The sequence below is a fragment of the Oncorhynchus mykiss genome, chromosome 1 (genome assembly GCF_013265735.2).
Source record: "Oncorhynchus mykiss isolate Arlee chromosome 1, USDA_OmykA_1.1, whole genome shotgun sequence".
NCBI classification, from domain to species: Eukaryota; Metazoa; Chordata; class Actinopteri; order Salmoniformes; family Salmonidae; genus Oncorhynchus; species Oncorhynchus mykiss.
The window spans coordinates 30,638,742-30,651,922 of NC_048565.1; the positions used below are offsets into that span (position 1 = coordinate 30,638,742).

Genomic DNA, 13,181 nt, shown 5'->3' on the forward strand with positions numbered 1-13,181 from the left:
CCAGCTCATGTTATAGACAGAAGCAGTCCAATCCAAACCTATCTCTTGGCATGTCATTATTTTAGGAGCCTTCCCACTTCCCACTATGATTGACCGTCTTTTTCTGTGGCTAAACCAACAAGGCTTGTAATTGTAACAATTTTATTTGTATTTACAGACGGCATACAAGTTTGTTATTAAGGCACATGAAAGTTCACCCGTTCCAGATTGTATTTCTGGCACAAAAAAAAAACTATGTTCAAATGGCTCTCCTGTGAATTAGTGACGAGCAACATATGCCTAGTTTCCTGAAATGAGTCACAAATGGTTTGTCGAGATCGGTGTGGAAGAACGTGACTGGCCTGCAGAGAGCCCTGAACTCAACCACATTGAACACCTTTGGGATGATTTGGAACGCCGACTGCGAGCCTGGCCTACTCGTCCAAGATCAGTGCCCAAAATCACTAATGCTCTTGTGGCTGAATGGAAGCAAGTTCCCGCAGCAACGTACCACAATCTACTGGAAAGCCTTCCCAGAAGAGTGGAGGTTGTTATAGTAGCTAAGGAGGTACCAACTCCATATTAATGCCCATGTTTTTGGAATGAAATGTTCAACAAGCACATAGAATTGGTCATTGGGGCGGCAGGGTAGCCTAGTGGTTAGAGCGTAGAGCGACTAGTAACCGGAAGGTTGCGAGTTCAAACCCCCGAGCTGACAAGGTACAAATCTGTCGTTCTGCCCCTGAACAGGCAGTTAACCCACTGTTCCCAGGCCGTCATTGAAAATAAGAATTTGTTCTTAACTGACTTGCCTGGTAAAATAAAAATGTGTCAAAGTCAGTGTTTGCTTTTTTATTTTTACCCATGTACCAATAGGGCCCTTCTATGCGACGCAATGGAAACCAGAGAACCTCTTTGGTTGAATCTGTGTTAGATATTCATTGCTCAACTGCAGGACCTTGCATGTGTGGGGTAAAGAAATTAGGTAATCATTCAAAATTCCATGAAACATGTTGTGACATTTTTACTACTGAATTTATTGATGCTTATAAAGAGATTGAATACTTATTGACGCAATACATTTCAGTTTTTATTTTATTAATTTGTCAGAATTTCAAAAAACATAATTATATTTTGACATTATGGTGTGTTGTGTATAAACCAGTGAAAAACCCCTCAATTTAATCAATTTTTAAGACAACATCTGGAGAATGTCAAGGGGTGTGAACTTTGAAGACACTGTGTATACACTGAAAAAATATAAACACAACATTCAACAATTTCAGAGATTTTACTGAGTTACAGTTCATATAAGGAAATCAGTTAATTGAAATTAATTAATTTGGGCCTAATCTATGGATTTCACGAGTTGATTGCAGATACCTTAAAAGGTAGGGCCGTGGATCAGAGAACCAGTCTATCTGGTGTGACCACCATTTGCCTCATGCAACATGTCACATTTCCTTCAAATAGGGATGATCAGGCTGTTGGTTGTGGAATGTTGTCCCACTCTTCAATGGCTGTGCAAAGTTGCTGGCTATTGGCGGAAACCGGAACACGCTCTTGATCAATGTGTACGGCAGCATCTCAAACATGCTCAATGGGTGACATGTCTAGTGAGTATGCAGGCCATGGAAGAACTGGGACTTTTTCAGCTTACAGGAATTGTGTACAGATCCTTGCGACATTGGGCTGTGCATTATCATGCTGAAACATGAGGCGGTGGATCAATGACCTCAGGATCTCGTTATATCTCTGTGCGTTCAAATTGACATCAATAAAATGAAATTCTGTTTGTTGTCCGTAGCTTATGCCTGCCCATACTGTAACCCCACCGCCACCATCTGGCACTCTTTTCACAATGTTGACATCAGCCCGGTACAGTTGAAACCTGGGATTCAGCCGGGAAGAGGACACTTCTCCAGTGTGCCAGTGACCATCGAATGCGAGCATTTGAAGACTTGTCCCGAAGCCACTCCAGCATTGGGGAAAGGGGGATACCTAGTCAGTTGTACAACTGAAGTGTGTCTTCAGCATTTAACCCAACCCCTCTGAATCAGAGCGGTGCAGGGGCTACCTTAACTGACATCCACATTTCGGCGCCTTGCTCAGCGGCAGAATGACAGATTTGACCTTGGCTGCTCGGGGATTCGATCCAGCAACTTTTCGGTTACTGGCCAATGCTCTAATGCTCCACTAGGCTACCTGCCGCCCCGTTGTCTTGGTTGTGTGCTTAGTTGTTGTCCTGTTGGAAGGTGAACCTTCGCCCCAGTCGGAGGTCCTGAGCACTCTGGAGCAGGTTTTCATCAAGGATCTCTCTGTACTTTGCTCCGTTCATCTTTCCCTCGATCCTGACTAGTTTCCCAGTCCCTGCCGCCAAAAAACATCACCACAGCATGATGATGCCACCACCATGGTTCACCATAGGGATGGTACCAGGGTCTTCCAGGTGTGGCGCTTGGCATTCAGGCAAAATAGTTCAATTTTGGTTTCATCAGACTAGAGAATCTTGTTACGTTTGCCTTTTGGCAAACTCCAAGTGAGCTGCTATGTGCTTTTTACTGAGTGGCTTCCATCTGGCCACTCTACCATAAAGGCCTGATTGATGGAGTGCTGCAGAGATGGTTGTCCTTCTGGAAGGTTCTCCCATCTCCACAGGAACTGGAGCTCTGTCGGAGTGACCATCAGGTTCCTGATCACCTCATGGTCCTTCTCTCCCGATTTTACAGTTTGGCAGGACGGCCAGCTTTAGGGAGAGTCTTGGTGGTTCCAAATGTCTTCCATTTCAGAATGATGGAGGCCACTGTTCTTGGACCTTCAATGCTGCAGAAATGTTTTGGTACCCTTCCTCAGATCTCTGCCTCGAAACAATCCTGTCTCGGAGCTCTACGGACAATTCCTTCGACCTCATGGCTTGGTTCTTGCACTGACATGCGCTGTCAACTGTGGGACCTAATATAGACAGGTATGTCCCTTTCCAAATTGTGTTCAGTCAATTGAATTTACAACTGGTGAACTCCAAGTTGTAGAAACATCTCAAGGATGATCAATGGATATTGGATGCACCTGAGCTCAATTTTGAGTCTCATAACAAAGGGTCTGAATACTTTTGTAAATAAGATATTTCAGTTATCGCTTTGTCATTATGGGGTGTTGGGTGTAGATTGAGGAGAACAAATAATTGTATCAATTTTAGAGTAAGGCTGTAACGCAATAATGTGAAAAGTCAAAGGGTCTGAATACTTTTCGAATGCACTGTGTATATACACCTAGTGTACAAAACATTAAGGACACCTTCCGAATATTGAGATGCACCCCCCCTTGCCCTTGGAACAGACTCAATTAGTTGAGGTATGGACTCTACAAGGTGTCGCAAGCATTCCTCAGGAATGCTGGCCCGTGTTGATTCCAGTGCTTCTCACAGTTGTGTCAAGTTGGCTGGTTGTCCTTTGGGTGGTGGACCATTCTTGATTCACATGGGAAACTGTTGCGCATGAAAAACCCAACAGCGTTGCAATTCTTGACACTAGCCTGACATGTCAACTCTTGAGGCTAAAAGATCCTTCTTTAACCTGTCTCTTCCACTTCATGTAAGCTGACTTAGAATTTACAAACAAATTACCATCAATAAGGGACCATATCTTTCACCTTGTGCAGTCTGTCATGGAAAGATCAGGTTTCCTTAATGTTTTGTACTCTGTATATAGCCAAATGTTTGGGAAATATTTGGTGAAATGATAAGGGGATGATAGCAGTGCCGGCTATGTTGTGTGATGATTGTGAGGCACTATAGAAATTTGATAGCCCCAAGACAAGGACTTCAAAATGGCACATCAAGGGAACTTTAGTTTAGGCCTACAGTTCAGATTAGGTAAATTGAATTACATTGACTGGGGGTCTATAACCTCTCTCACAGCCTAAAATAGGGGGCATCAACCGGTCAATCTCCAAGGCATTCCCAGTCGATCACCAAACATTTCTGTAAAAAACAACGATAAAGCCTTGCATTCATTATTACATATTTTTATCCATTTCGCGCTTTTAGCGGAAGGTGCACTTGATTCAGCAGCCCTATCACCGGGAATGTAAAGTGTTCCCATTTTTTTTAAATCATAATCATGTCTGAATGTAGAACTCCGCCTACCCGGCAGGCCCAAACAGCAAGTCAAGTGCACATATAGGCCTACCGCTGGTGAAATCATATTTTTATTTCCCTTTATTTAACCAGGTAGGCTAGTGGTTGAGAACAAGTTCTCATTTACAACTGCGACCTGGCCAAGAGAAAGCAAAGCAGTTCGACACATACAACAACACAGTTACACATGGAATAAACAAACACAGTCAATAATACAGTAGAACAAGTTCATATACAGTGTGTGCAAATGAGGTAAGATAAGGGAGGTAAGGTAATAAATAGGCCATGGTGGCGAAGTAATTACAATATAGCAATTAAACACTGGAATGGTAGATGTGCAGAAGATGAATTTGCAAGTAGAGATACTGCGGTGCAAAGGAGCAAGAAATAAATAAATACAGTATATGGATTGGCTATTTACAGATGGGCTATGTACAGGTGCAATGATCTGTGAGCTGCTCTGACAGCTGGTGCTTAAAGCTAAAGCTAGTGAGGGAGATATGTGTCTCCAGCTTCAGTGATTTTTGCAGTTCGTTCCAGTCATTGGCAGCAGAGAACTGGAAGGGAAGGCGGCCAAGGAAGGAATTGGCTTTGGAGGTGACCAGTGAGATATACCTGCCGGAGCGCGTGCTGCTTTGGTGACCAGTGAGCTGAGATAAGGCGGGGCTTTACCTAGCAAAGACTTGTAGATGACCTGGAGCCAGTGGGTTTGGCGACAAGTATGAAGCGAGGGCCAGCCAACGAGTGCGTACAGGTCACAGTGGTGGGTAGTATATGGGGATTTGATGACAAAACGGATGGCACTGTGATAGACTGCATCCAATTTGTTGAGTAGAGTGTTGGAGGCTATTTTGTAAATGACATCACCGAAGTCTAGGATCGGTAGGATGGTCAGTTTTACGAGGGTATGTTTGGCAGCATGAGTGAAGGCTGCTTTGTTGCGAAATAAGAAGCTGATTCTAGATTTAATTTTGGATTTGAGATGCTTAATGTGAGTCTGGAAGGAAAGGTTAGTCTAACCAGACACCTAGGTAGTTGTTCACATATTCTAAGTCAGAACCGTACAGCGTAGTGATGCTGGACGGGTGGGCAGGTGTGGGCAGCGATCGGTTGAAGAGCATGCATTTAGTTTAACTTGTATTTAAAAGCAGTTAGAGGCCCCGGAAGGAGAGTTGTATGGCTATATAGCTCAGATTACCTTATCTGCAGTTTCCTTGTGCCATAGACTGTAAAAAGAAGCCTCGAGCGCACAGCAAAGTTGATACTGGGAGATTTCAAAGCTTTTAAAACCATGAGCTGCAGCTAAGATAAGTTATTCAGCACTGTCAACACTTTATTTTAATTTATAAGCCATAAAATGCACATTCTCTGTACTTCCACTCATGCTACAACCAGCAATGTAGCTGAAATTAATGAGTAGCAAAGTGTTTCGATAAGCTTGCATTGTTATTGTTAGCGGCTTTTGTCTTTTTTAATATCAAGGAATATGACTTTCTTTAGTTGTATAATTTCAAAATGGTCTGAGAACAACATTGACAGGGCAATTCAAGCATGGTCATTATGCAGTGATAATGTATTGGGCCTATAGCCTACTGCACAAACCTCATTGCTATAGAACTGTTTTTAATAGGTTCATGTTACATAGCCTTACGTTTTAAGTCATGTTTTTAAATAAATCTCGGCTTTGATTTTGATTCAGAATTGATCTTGACTCTAACCTTTTCTGTGACTACTGGCCTAATATATAATATTAACTCCTGCAGAATTAAGCCTTTCTTACAGTAAAATAATACACCAAATGTACATTTTGACTTGGAAACAGGCCTATGTAAAAAAAAAAAAAAAAAAAAAAAAGACCTGTAAAAACCTCACTCCACTGTTGTGCATTTTCTATATTTACGGGTTACGGTTGGGTGCTGGCCTCAGATTTTCACTTCATCACATAGTCGGGCGGTTGTGGATGGGTTATTAGCAATTGCGGGCGGGTGAACAAGTGCAAAAACTGCATTCTTAACATCCTTCTTTTCCAACCGTTTATTCTTACAGAGTGACCACAGTGTTCACATGAACACGTTGCTGGAGAACCAGAGAAGATATTGTCACTGCCTTTCCTGTGGGATATGAATGACAGCTTGAGAATGTCACCTGAGATCATGATGTTTTACCAAATGATGGAACAAGCCCAGAACGCCAGCTGTGAAGCACTCGCCCACATCTGCAATAAGAGTGCAAGTAGAGACTCACTACAGCTGCCCACCTTCTCCACAGCAGCCAAAGTCCGAGTGATCATTACTTTTACTCTGTGTGCCATGTCAGCTGTCTGTAACCTAGCTGTGCTTTGGGCTGCCAATACTAACGGCAAGCGCAAGTCCCACGTTAGGATATTAATAATTAATCTGACTGTGGCAGACCTGCTGGTGACTTTCATCGTCATGCCTGTTGATGCTGTCTGGAATATCACAGTTCAGTGGCAGGCAGGAGACGTCGCCTGTAGGCTACTGATGTTCATGAAACTTGTTGCCATGTACTCCTGTGCTTTTGTCACAGTGGTCATTAGCTTGGACCGCCAGTCTGCTATCCTCAACCCACTAGCCATCAATGAGGCCAAGAAGAGAAGCAAAATCATGTTGTCTGTGGCGTGGGCGATGAGTGTGATTCTGTCTGTTCCCCAGGTGAGGCTCTGGTTAAGAGAGGTTTCATGTTTTATCTCCTCAGCCTAATCTTAAGACACCACCACAAGGATACAACTATACTTCTGGTATATCCCAGTGATGTTAAATGTTTTAAGTAAAACATCAAATGACACAACCCTGCAGCAGCATTATAGCACATTACTGACTTAATGCACATTGTCAGATTCACTTACCAAGAATAGAACGTTTTGATTTTGACAGCAATTAGAAATGTAGTAATGGGAAGCACTAAGAAAACCAAACGCTTTCCTGAAGGGAATTTCAGTACAGGTATTGCGGTTAATCGATATTGTCCATGGTTTAATCTTTAAATGTGATTGAAAACTGGTGAATAGGGCCATCATTTACTGATTCCTGATTATGACAGTAATTTTACATTTGGAGGCTCTGCAATGAAACCCATTAAACTACATAGGCTTTGAGAAATGGAATCACCGAAAGAAGCCCTTACCTGCAATTAATTTCAAGCATTCAACGCTTGCCTCTTCACCTTTTGTGCAAATTCAGTGAAATTAGCAATTAAACATGGTATTAGTCACATTGCAGACTAGACAGGATAAATTTTCTGCTGCATGAAACACTAGTATTTCGTGCAGTATATCACTTAAGCCAAGCAATAGATTTAAGGTTAAAGACCGTACTTTTTTATTGTTAAAAACAAACGTTTCCTTTGTTGTCATAGATGCTGATATTCCACAGCGTGACCATCACAGTTCCAGAAAAGTTTACCCAGTGCACTACCCGTGGGAGCTTTGTCCAACACTGGCAGGAAACCACGTATAACATGTTCACCTTTGCCTGTCTATTCCTGCTGCCGCTGATCATCATGATCGTCTGTTACACACGGATCCTGGTGGAGATATCCAGTCGTATGACCCATGGAAACAGTAGGTCAAATTACATATTTTACCCTCAATTGTACTATTCCTGTGGCAGTAATGGTAGTTATTTCTAGTTGTAGTAGTATACAGTTGTTCATGAGGGGGTTACTAAGAGCACTGCATATTGATGATAAAGGTCATATAAACATATTGACAAATATGGTGTTGAGATTAGGAGACAGTGTTTATTTCCTTGTTTCAGTGTCTTCTAAGGAGATACATCTCAGACGCTCCCACAACAACATTCCAAAAGCACGGATGAGGACTTTGAAAATGAGCATTGTTATCGTGACTTCCTTCATCGTCTGCTGGACCCCTTACTACCTGTTGGGACTGTGGTACTGGTTCTTCCCAGATGATATGGATGAGACGGTCTCTCATTCTTTGACTCATATGCTCTTTATTTTTGGCCTCTTCAATGCCTGTTTGGACCCAATAACTTACGGCCTGTTCACTATCCATTTCCGCCATGGCCTGAAGCGCTACTGTCAGAGTGCAGTCGTGCTCAGCCGTGAGTCAGAGAACAACACTACCCTGACCGGCTCCTTCAGGTGCTCTTCCTTCCGCATGACACGGCTTACCCAGCAAGGCCAGACCACCAACACTGGCCAGATGGCAGAGGAGGAACAGGGCAAGAAACCCTGCCGCTATAGCAACTACCTCACAGTTCACAGCAGTGGAGGTGACCCATGTCCGGCCAATCTTGAAAGCATGATATGAGGGATTAGAATATATCCTACTTAAGAACATTGTTTTACCCTCATCTGTTGGCTGACAATGAATAACTTGAATACTTTTGTGCTGTAAGAAAGCACATTTTGCTTACATTTGCATTCAGCCAGACATGATTTTCACTTTAAGCCATAAGACACTTATCTGCATATTACTTCAAACAGTAGTACTCCCGTAGAGTGGTCTTTGGACTTGTCCTGGAAAAACATTTTTCATTCAATAGAGCTGTACAGACCAAGTATACCAGGAAAAACAATATATCCAATTTCCTCAAGATGTGCAAAGGAGGAAGCCTATAAATGAATTGCTCTTTCACCTTGCAGGCAGAAATGATATATGCACTGTAAAAAGTGGGGACTATGCTGTTGTTCATCTGAAGTGCTTTTACTGATTGGAATGATTGAAAATTATGCTTTGGTTTGTTCAACCTATTCTATCAAATCTGCCTGAGAATTTTTTTTTTGAACAGATCAATTACGTTTTTTAAATTGAATGAAAGCTTCTAAATTGCTTTCAACACTGCATGCTCATTGAATAGTGGTGGGGGCAATGTAGCAGCCGCAGCCGATCAGAAGAGTTGGAGGCGTGGCTTATTGGGAAGTGACTTTCAGGTTGCTGTTTTTTTTTCCCTCCTGTGAGAGTGAATGTCATTCCAGTTAATGTGGTCTACTTTAGTCACTTGTACACTGCCAGCATATGTAATGATACTTGCTTAAGAGCATGTGATACTGAAAACCCTGGTAAGATTTGTATATGTTAAGGTAGACAATGCTTGTTGGTAATATTGTAGCTACGAAATGTGAGTCTTTATGTAAAGAATGGTTGGAAAGGTTTTGAACAAGCTTTTTTATTTATTTACAGGAAATGTATTTAATTGCTTGTAACCCAGTTTGAAGAAATGTGGATATGTAATTCCAAATTTAAAATATTAAAAATGGGCTGTATTTAGGCTACATGAAATATTAGTTTGTATTTGTTATTTATTACTTTTAACCAAAGGGGACCAGTAAGTTGAGTGTTGAAATAAATAGGTTGAAACTTGAAATATAGTTTTGGTAATAATCAAATAAAACAGTTGGCATTGAATCTACTGTAGTCGTTATTCAAACTTAGTCTTGTACACTGCCAGCATATGTAATGAAACTGGCATAAGAGCATGTGATACTGGAATTGCTTAGTTTCATCAAATCTAGCATTTTTCAATTGAGAACCTAACCCATTTACTTGTAACCAGTTGAAGTAAATTTTTGGGGTTGATCGAGTCATTTTAGACAGTGTGGACTTGGAACAAAACTGTAAATGTAGGAAATATCAGTCTGACATCTAGATGCTCAACTTGTGGTTCATTGTACATAACAGCTTTTTGTGAATTCTATGATCAAATGAATGTTGTGATGCAGTAAATATTGTAATCCAACCGTATAGCAAAGTGTGAATCTACCTTACAGAAATATGTATAGTTTTGTTTGGTTCTTTAGTAATGTTACTTATGAAAGTTATGTCCAGTGCCTCAGGGAAATCGCTGCATAGTGTATTGCATTGACATCAAACTGGAGACAACCAAACTGTAAAATGTGATTGGTTGGTTGGTTTGTCTCTAAAATATATATATTGTGTGTGTGTGTTATACTTATTGTCACATTCTGTACATGTTACAGTAGAAGACAAACAGATACAGGTACTTTAATGTTGAATTTACTGGGACCCAAACATGTTGCAGAAAACCCCCGAAGACGCACTTCGTTAACTAATATTCGGTTGTATGCTTTTCTCTTAAATGTTAGCTTGTGTTCAAAGAAATAAGTTAAGGGGATAGCTATATTTGTGTGCATGATTGCAATATTTGTATTTGTGTACATTATTTAAATAAAGTTGTTCATTGTATTAATGCATACTAAGCAATTCTTAAATTAATTGAAAGTAATTAACACAATCGTATGTGAGCTTGGGGGGGGGGTCGATTAGTTACATATCGCAATTTTATTTGGGACTCAAAGTATTGATTTCTCCCCCCATGAAACATGCATGCATGCATACATGCACTACCGTTCAAAAGTTTGGGGTAACTTAGACATTTCCTTGTTTTGAAAGAAACACTTTTTTTTAAATAACATCAAATTGATCAGAAATACAGTGTAGACATTGTTAATGTTGTAAATGACTACTGTAGCTGGAAACGGCAGATTTATTTTTATGGATATCTACAGAGGCCAATTATCAGCAACCATCACTCCTGTCTTCCATTGGCACGTTGAAGTGACTCCGGGATGCTGCTCTTCTATCTAGGCAGAGTTGCAAAGAAAAAGCCATATCTGACTGGCCAAATAAAAATAAATGATTTAAGATGGGCAAAAGAACAGACACTGGATAGAGGAACTCTGCCTAGAAGGCGAGCATCCCGGAGTTGCCTCTTCACTGTTGACGTTGAGACTGGTGTTTTTCAGGTGTTATTTAATGAAGCTGCCAGTTGAGGACTTGAGTCGTCGGTTTCTCAAAGACACTAAAGTACTTGTCATCTTGCACAGTTGTATCCCACTCTATTCTGGTTAGGGCCAGTTTGCGCTGTTCTGTGAAGGGAGTACAGCATTGTACGAGATCTTCAGTTTCTTAGCAATTTCTCGCATGGAATATACTGACGAGTTTCAGAAAAAAAGGTCTTTGTTTCTGGCCATTTTGGGCCTGTGATCGAAACCCACAAATGCTGATGCTCCAGATACTCAACTAGTCTAAAAAAAAGGCCAGTTTGATTGCTTCTAATCAGTACAACAGTTTTCAGCTGTGCTAACAAAATTGCAAAAGGGTTTTCTAATGATCAATTAGCCTTTTAAAATTATAAACTTGGATTAGCTAACACCGCCCTATTGGAACACAGGTTGGTTGCTGATAATGGGCCTATGTGGATATTCCATGAAAAATCAGCTGTTTCCAGCTACAATAGTCATTTTCAACATTAACAATGTCTACACTGTACTTCTGATCGATTTGAACAAATTGCTTTTCTTTCAAAAACAAGGATATTTCTAAATTACCCCAAACTTGAGTGGTAGTATATGTACAGTATCAGTCAAATGTTTGGACACGTTCTCATTCATGGGATTTTCTTTATAGAATAATAGTGAAGACAAAACTATGAAATAACTCGAATGGAATCATGTCGTAACCCAAAAAGTGTTCAAGAAAATCAAAATATGTTTGAGATTCCTCAAAGTAGCCACCCTTTGCCTTGATGACAGCTTTGCACCACCCTTGAATGAGTAGGTGTGTCCAAACCTTTGACTGGTACTTTACATACACACACACACACACACACACACACACAGTGAGTGTACAAAACATTAGGAATACCTGCTCTTTCCATGACCAAGACTGACCAGGTGAATCCAGTTGAAAGCTAGTATCCCTTTTTTGATGTCACCTGGTAAATCCACTTCAATGAGTGTAGATGAAGGGGAGGAGGCAAGTTTTAAAAAATAAAAAATTATTAAAAGCCTTGACTATTCAAATCAAATTTTATTGGTCACATACACATGGTTAGCAGATGTTAATGCGAGTGTAGCGAAATGCTTGTGACATTTAGACATGGATTGTGTATGTGTGCCGTTCAGAGGGTAAATTGGCAAGGCAAAAGATTTGTGCATTTGAACTGGGTATGGAAGTCGGTGCCAGGCGCACTGGTTTGAGTGTGTCAAGAACTGCAACACTAAGGGGTTTTTCATGCTCAACAGTTTCCTGTGTGTGTCAAGAATGGTCCACTACCTAAAGGACATCCAGCCAACTTGACACACCGGTGGGAAGCATTGAAGTCAATTTTGGTCACTGTCGCAGTGGACAAATTGAGGCTGTTCTGAGGGCAAAAGCGGGTGCAAATCAATATTAGGAAGGTGTTCCGGATGTTTTTTTACACTTAGTGTATATATTTTTAGCTAGGTAGCGTTAGCTAGTGCTAGTCTGCTTTACCTGCGCCAAAACGCTGGTATTTTTCATGCTATAGCTTGTTTACCAACAGTTATTTCCATGATTTACTATGCATATCCTATGAGCATGTTTCAGCACCTAATATCATATTGTGAGGTCCTTGGCAGTTCCCAGCTCTAATGTGAGCCTGCTATTACAATACAGTTAAATTTGTTCATCATCTCCGGACTGATCAAATATGTGATCTTATTCTGGATAGTGGTAATGTCCTTTGCATAAATAGTGTAGTATTATTTGACATCTATTTTTCATTTTCAGTGCATTGATCACACACTGACAATGGCAAATGCATCAAAATAAATGTCCTTGTACCCTACTGATTGCCAACTGTATGGAAAAACAACAATGTATCTTTATTCAACGGGTTGTTCTAATCCTGAATGCTGATTGGTTAAAACTGCATTCCAGCCGGTGTCTATTCCACAAGTTACCACCAGCTAAGTCTATGATGTTAAAATGCCTTTTTTTTCTGTTCCATCTGACTACACAATACACTGTCTTATCAGCCCAGTCAGGCAATTTATAATCTTGATTTACACTATTAAAAAGCATCTTAACTTTATTTCCCATTTCTTTTAGACTAACATTTAGTTTGTTTTTAACAGCAGAGATTTGTAATAACCTCTGTCGGTCTCTCCGACATTTGTAGAAATCATGAATCACCCGGCATCATTTTTATGGAAATATACAAAGAAATGTTCATTGAAAAATGGTCAAACAAAACTAAGAGCAGCTAGGTTGCAGTCTTTCCAGCTTCAGTTTGAAGTGATTGTCTTAGCTGTGTTT

The 13,181-nt window shown here is 40.7% G+C and overlaps 1 protein-coding gene across 1 annotated transcript; it reads left to right on the forward strand.

The window, feature by feature from the left end:
• Positions 1-5,988: 5,988 nt before the first annotated feature.
• gnrhr4 (gonadotropin releasing hormone receptor 4) lies at positions 5,989-10,305 on the forward strand. The gene is made up of 3 exons (XM_021598349.2): positions 5,989-6,786; positions 7,490-7,694; positions 7,891-10,305. The coding sequence occupies exons 1-3, from the start codon at positions 6,235-6,237 to the stop codon at positions 8,406-8,408; spliced, it is 1,275 nt and encodes a 424-aa protein (XP_021454024.2). The 5' UTR covers positions 5,989-6,234; the 3' UTR covers positions 8,409-10,305.
• Positions 10,306-13,181: the final 2,876 nt, after the last annotated feature.

Bases quoted from the DNA above. Each gene is read 5' to 3' on its own strand.
- gnrhr4 (XM_021598349.2), top strand. From the start codon at position 6,235: ATGAATGACAGCTTGAGAATGTCACCTGAGATCATGATGTTTTACCAA. The intron at 6,787-7,489 runs GTGAGGCTCTGG...TTGTTGTCATAG, and splicing joins TGATTCTGTCTGTTCCCCAG to ATGCTGATATTCCACAGCGT. The intron at 7,695-7,890 runs GTAGGTCAAATT...TCCTTGTTTCAG, and splicing joins TCGTATGACCCATGGAAACA to TGTCTTCTAAGGAGATACAT.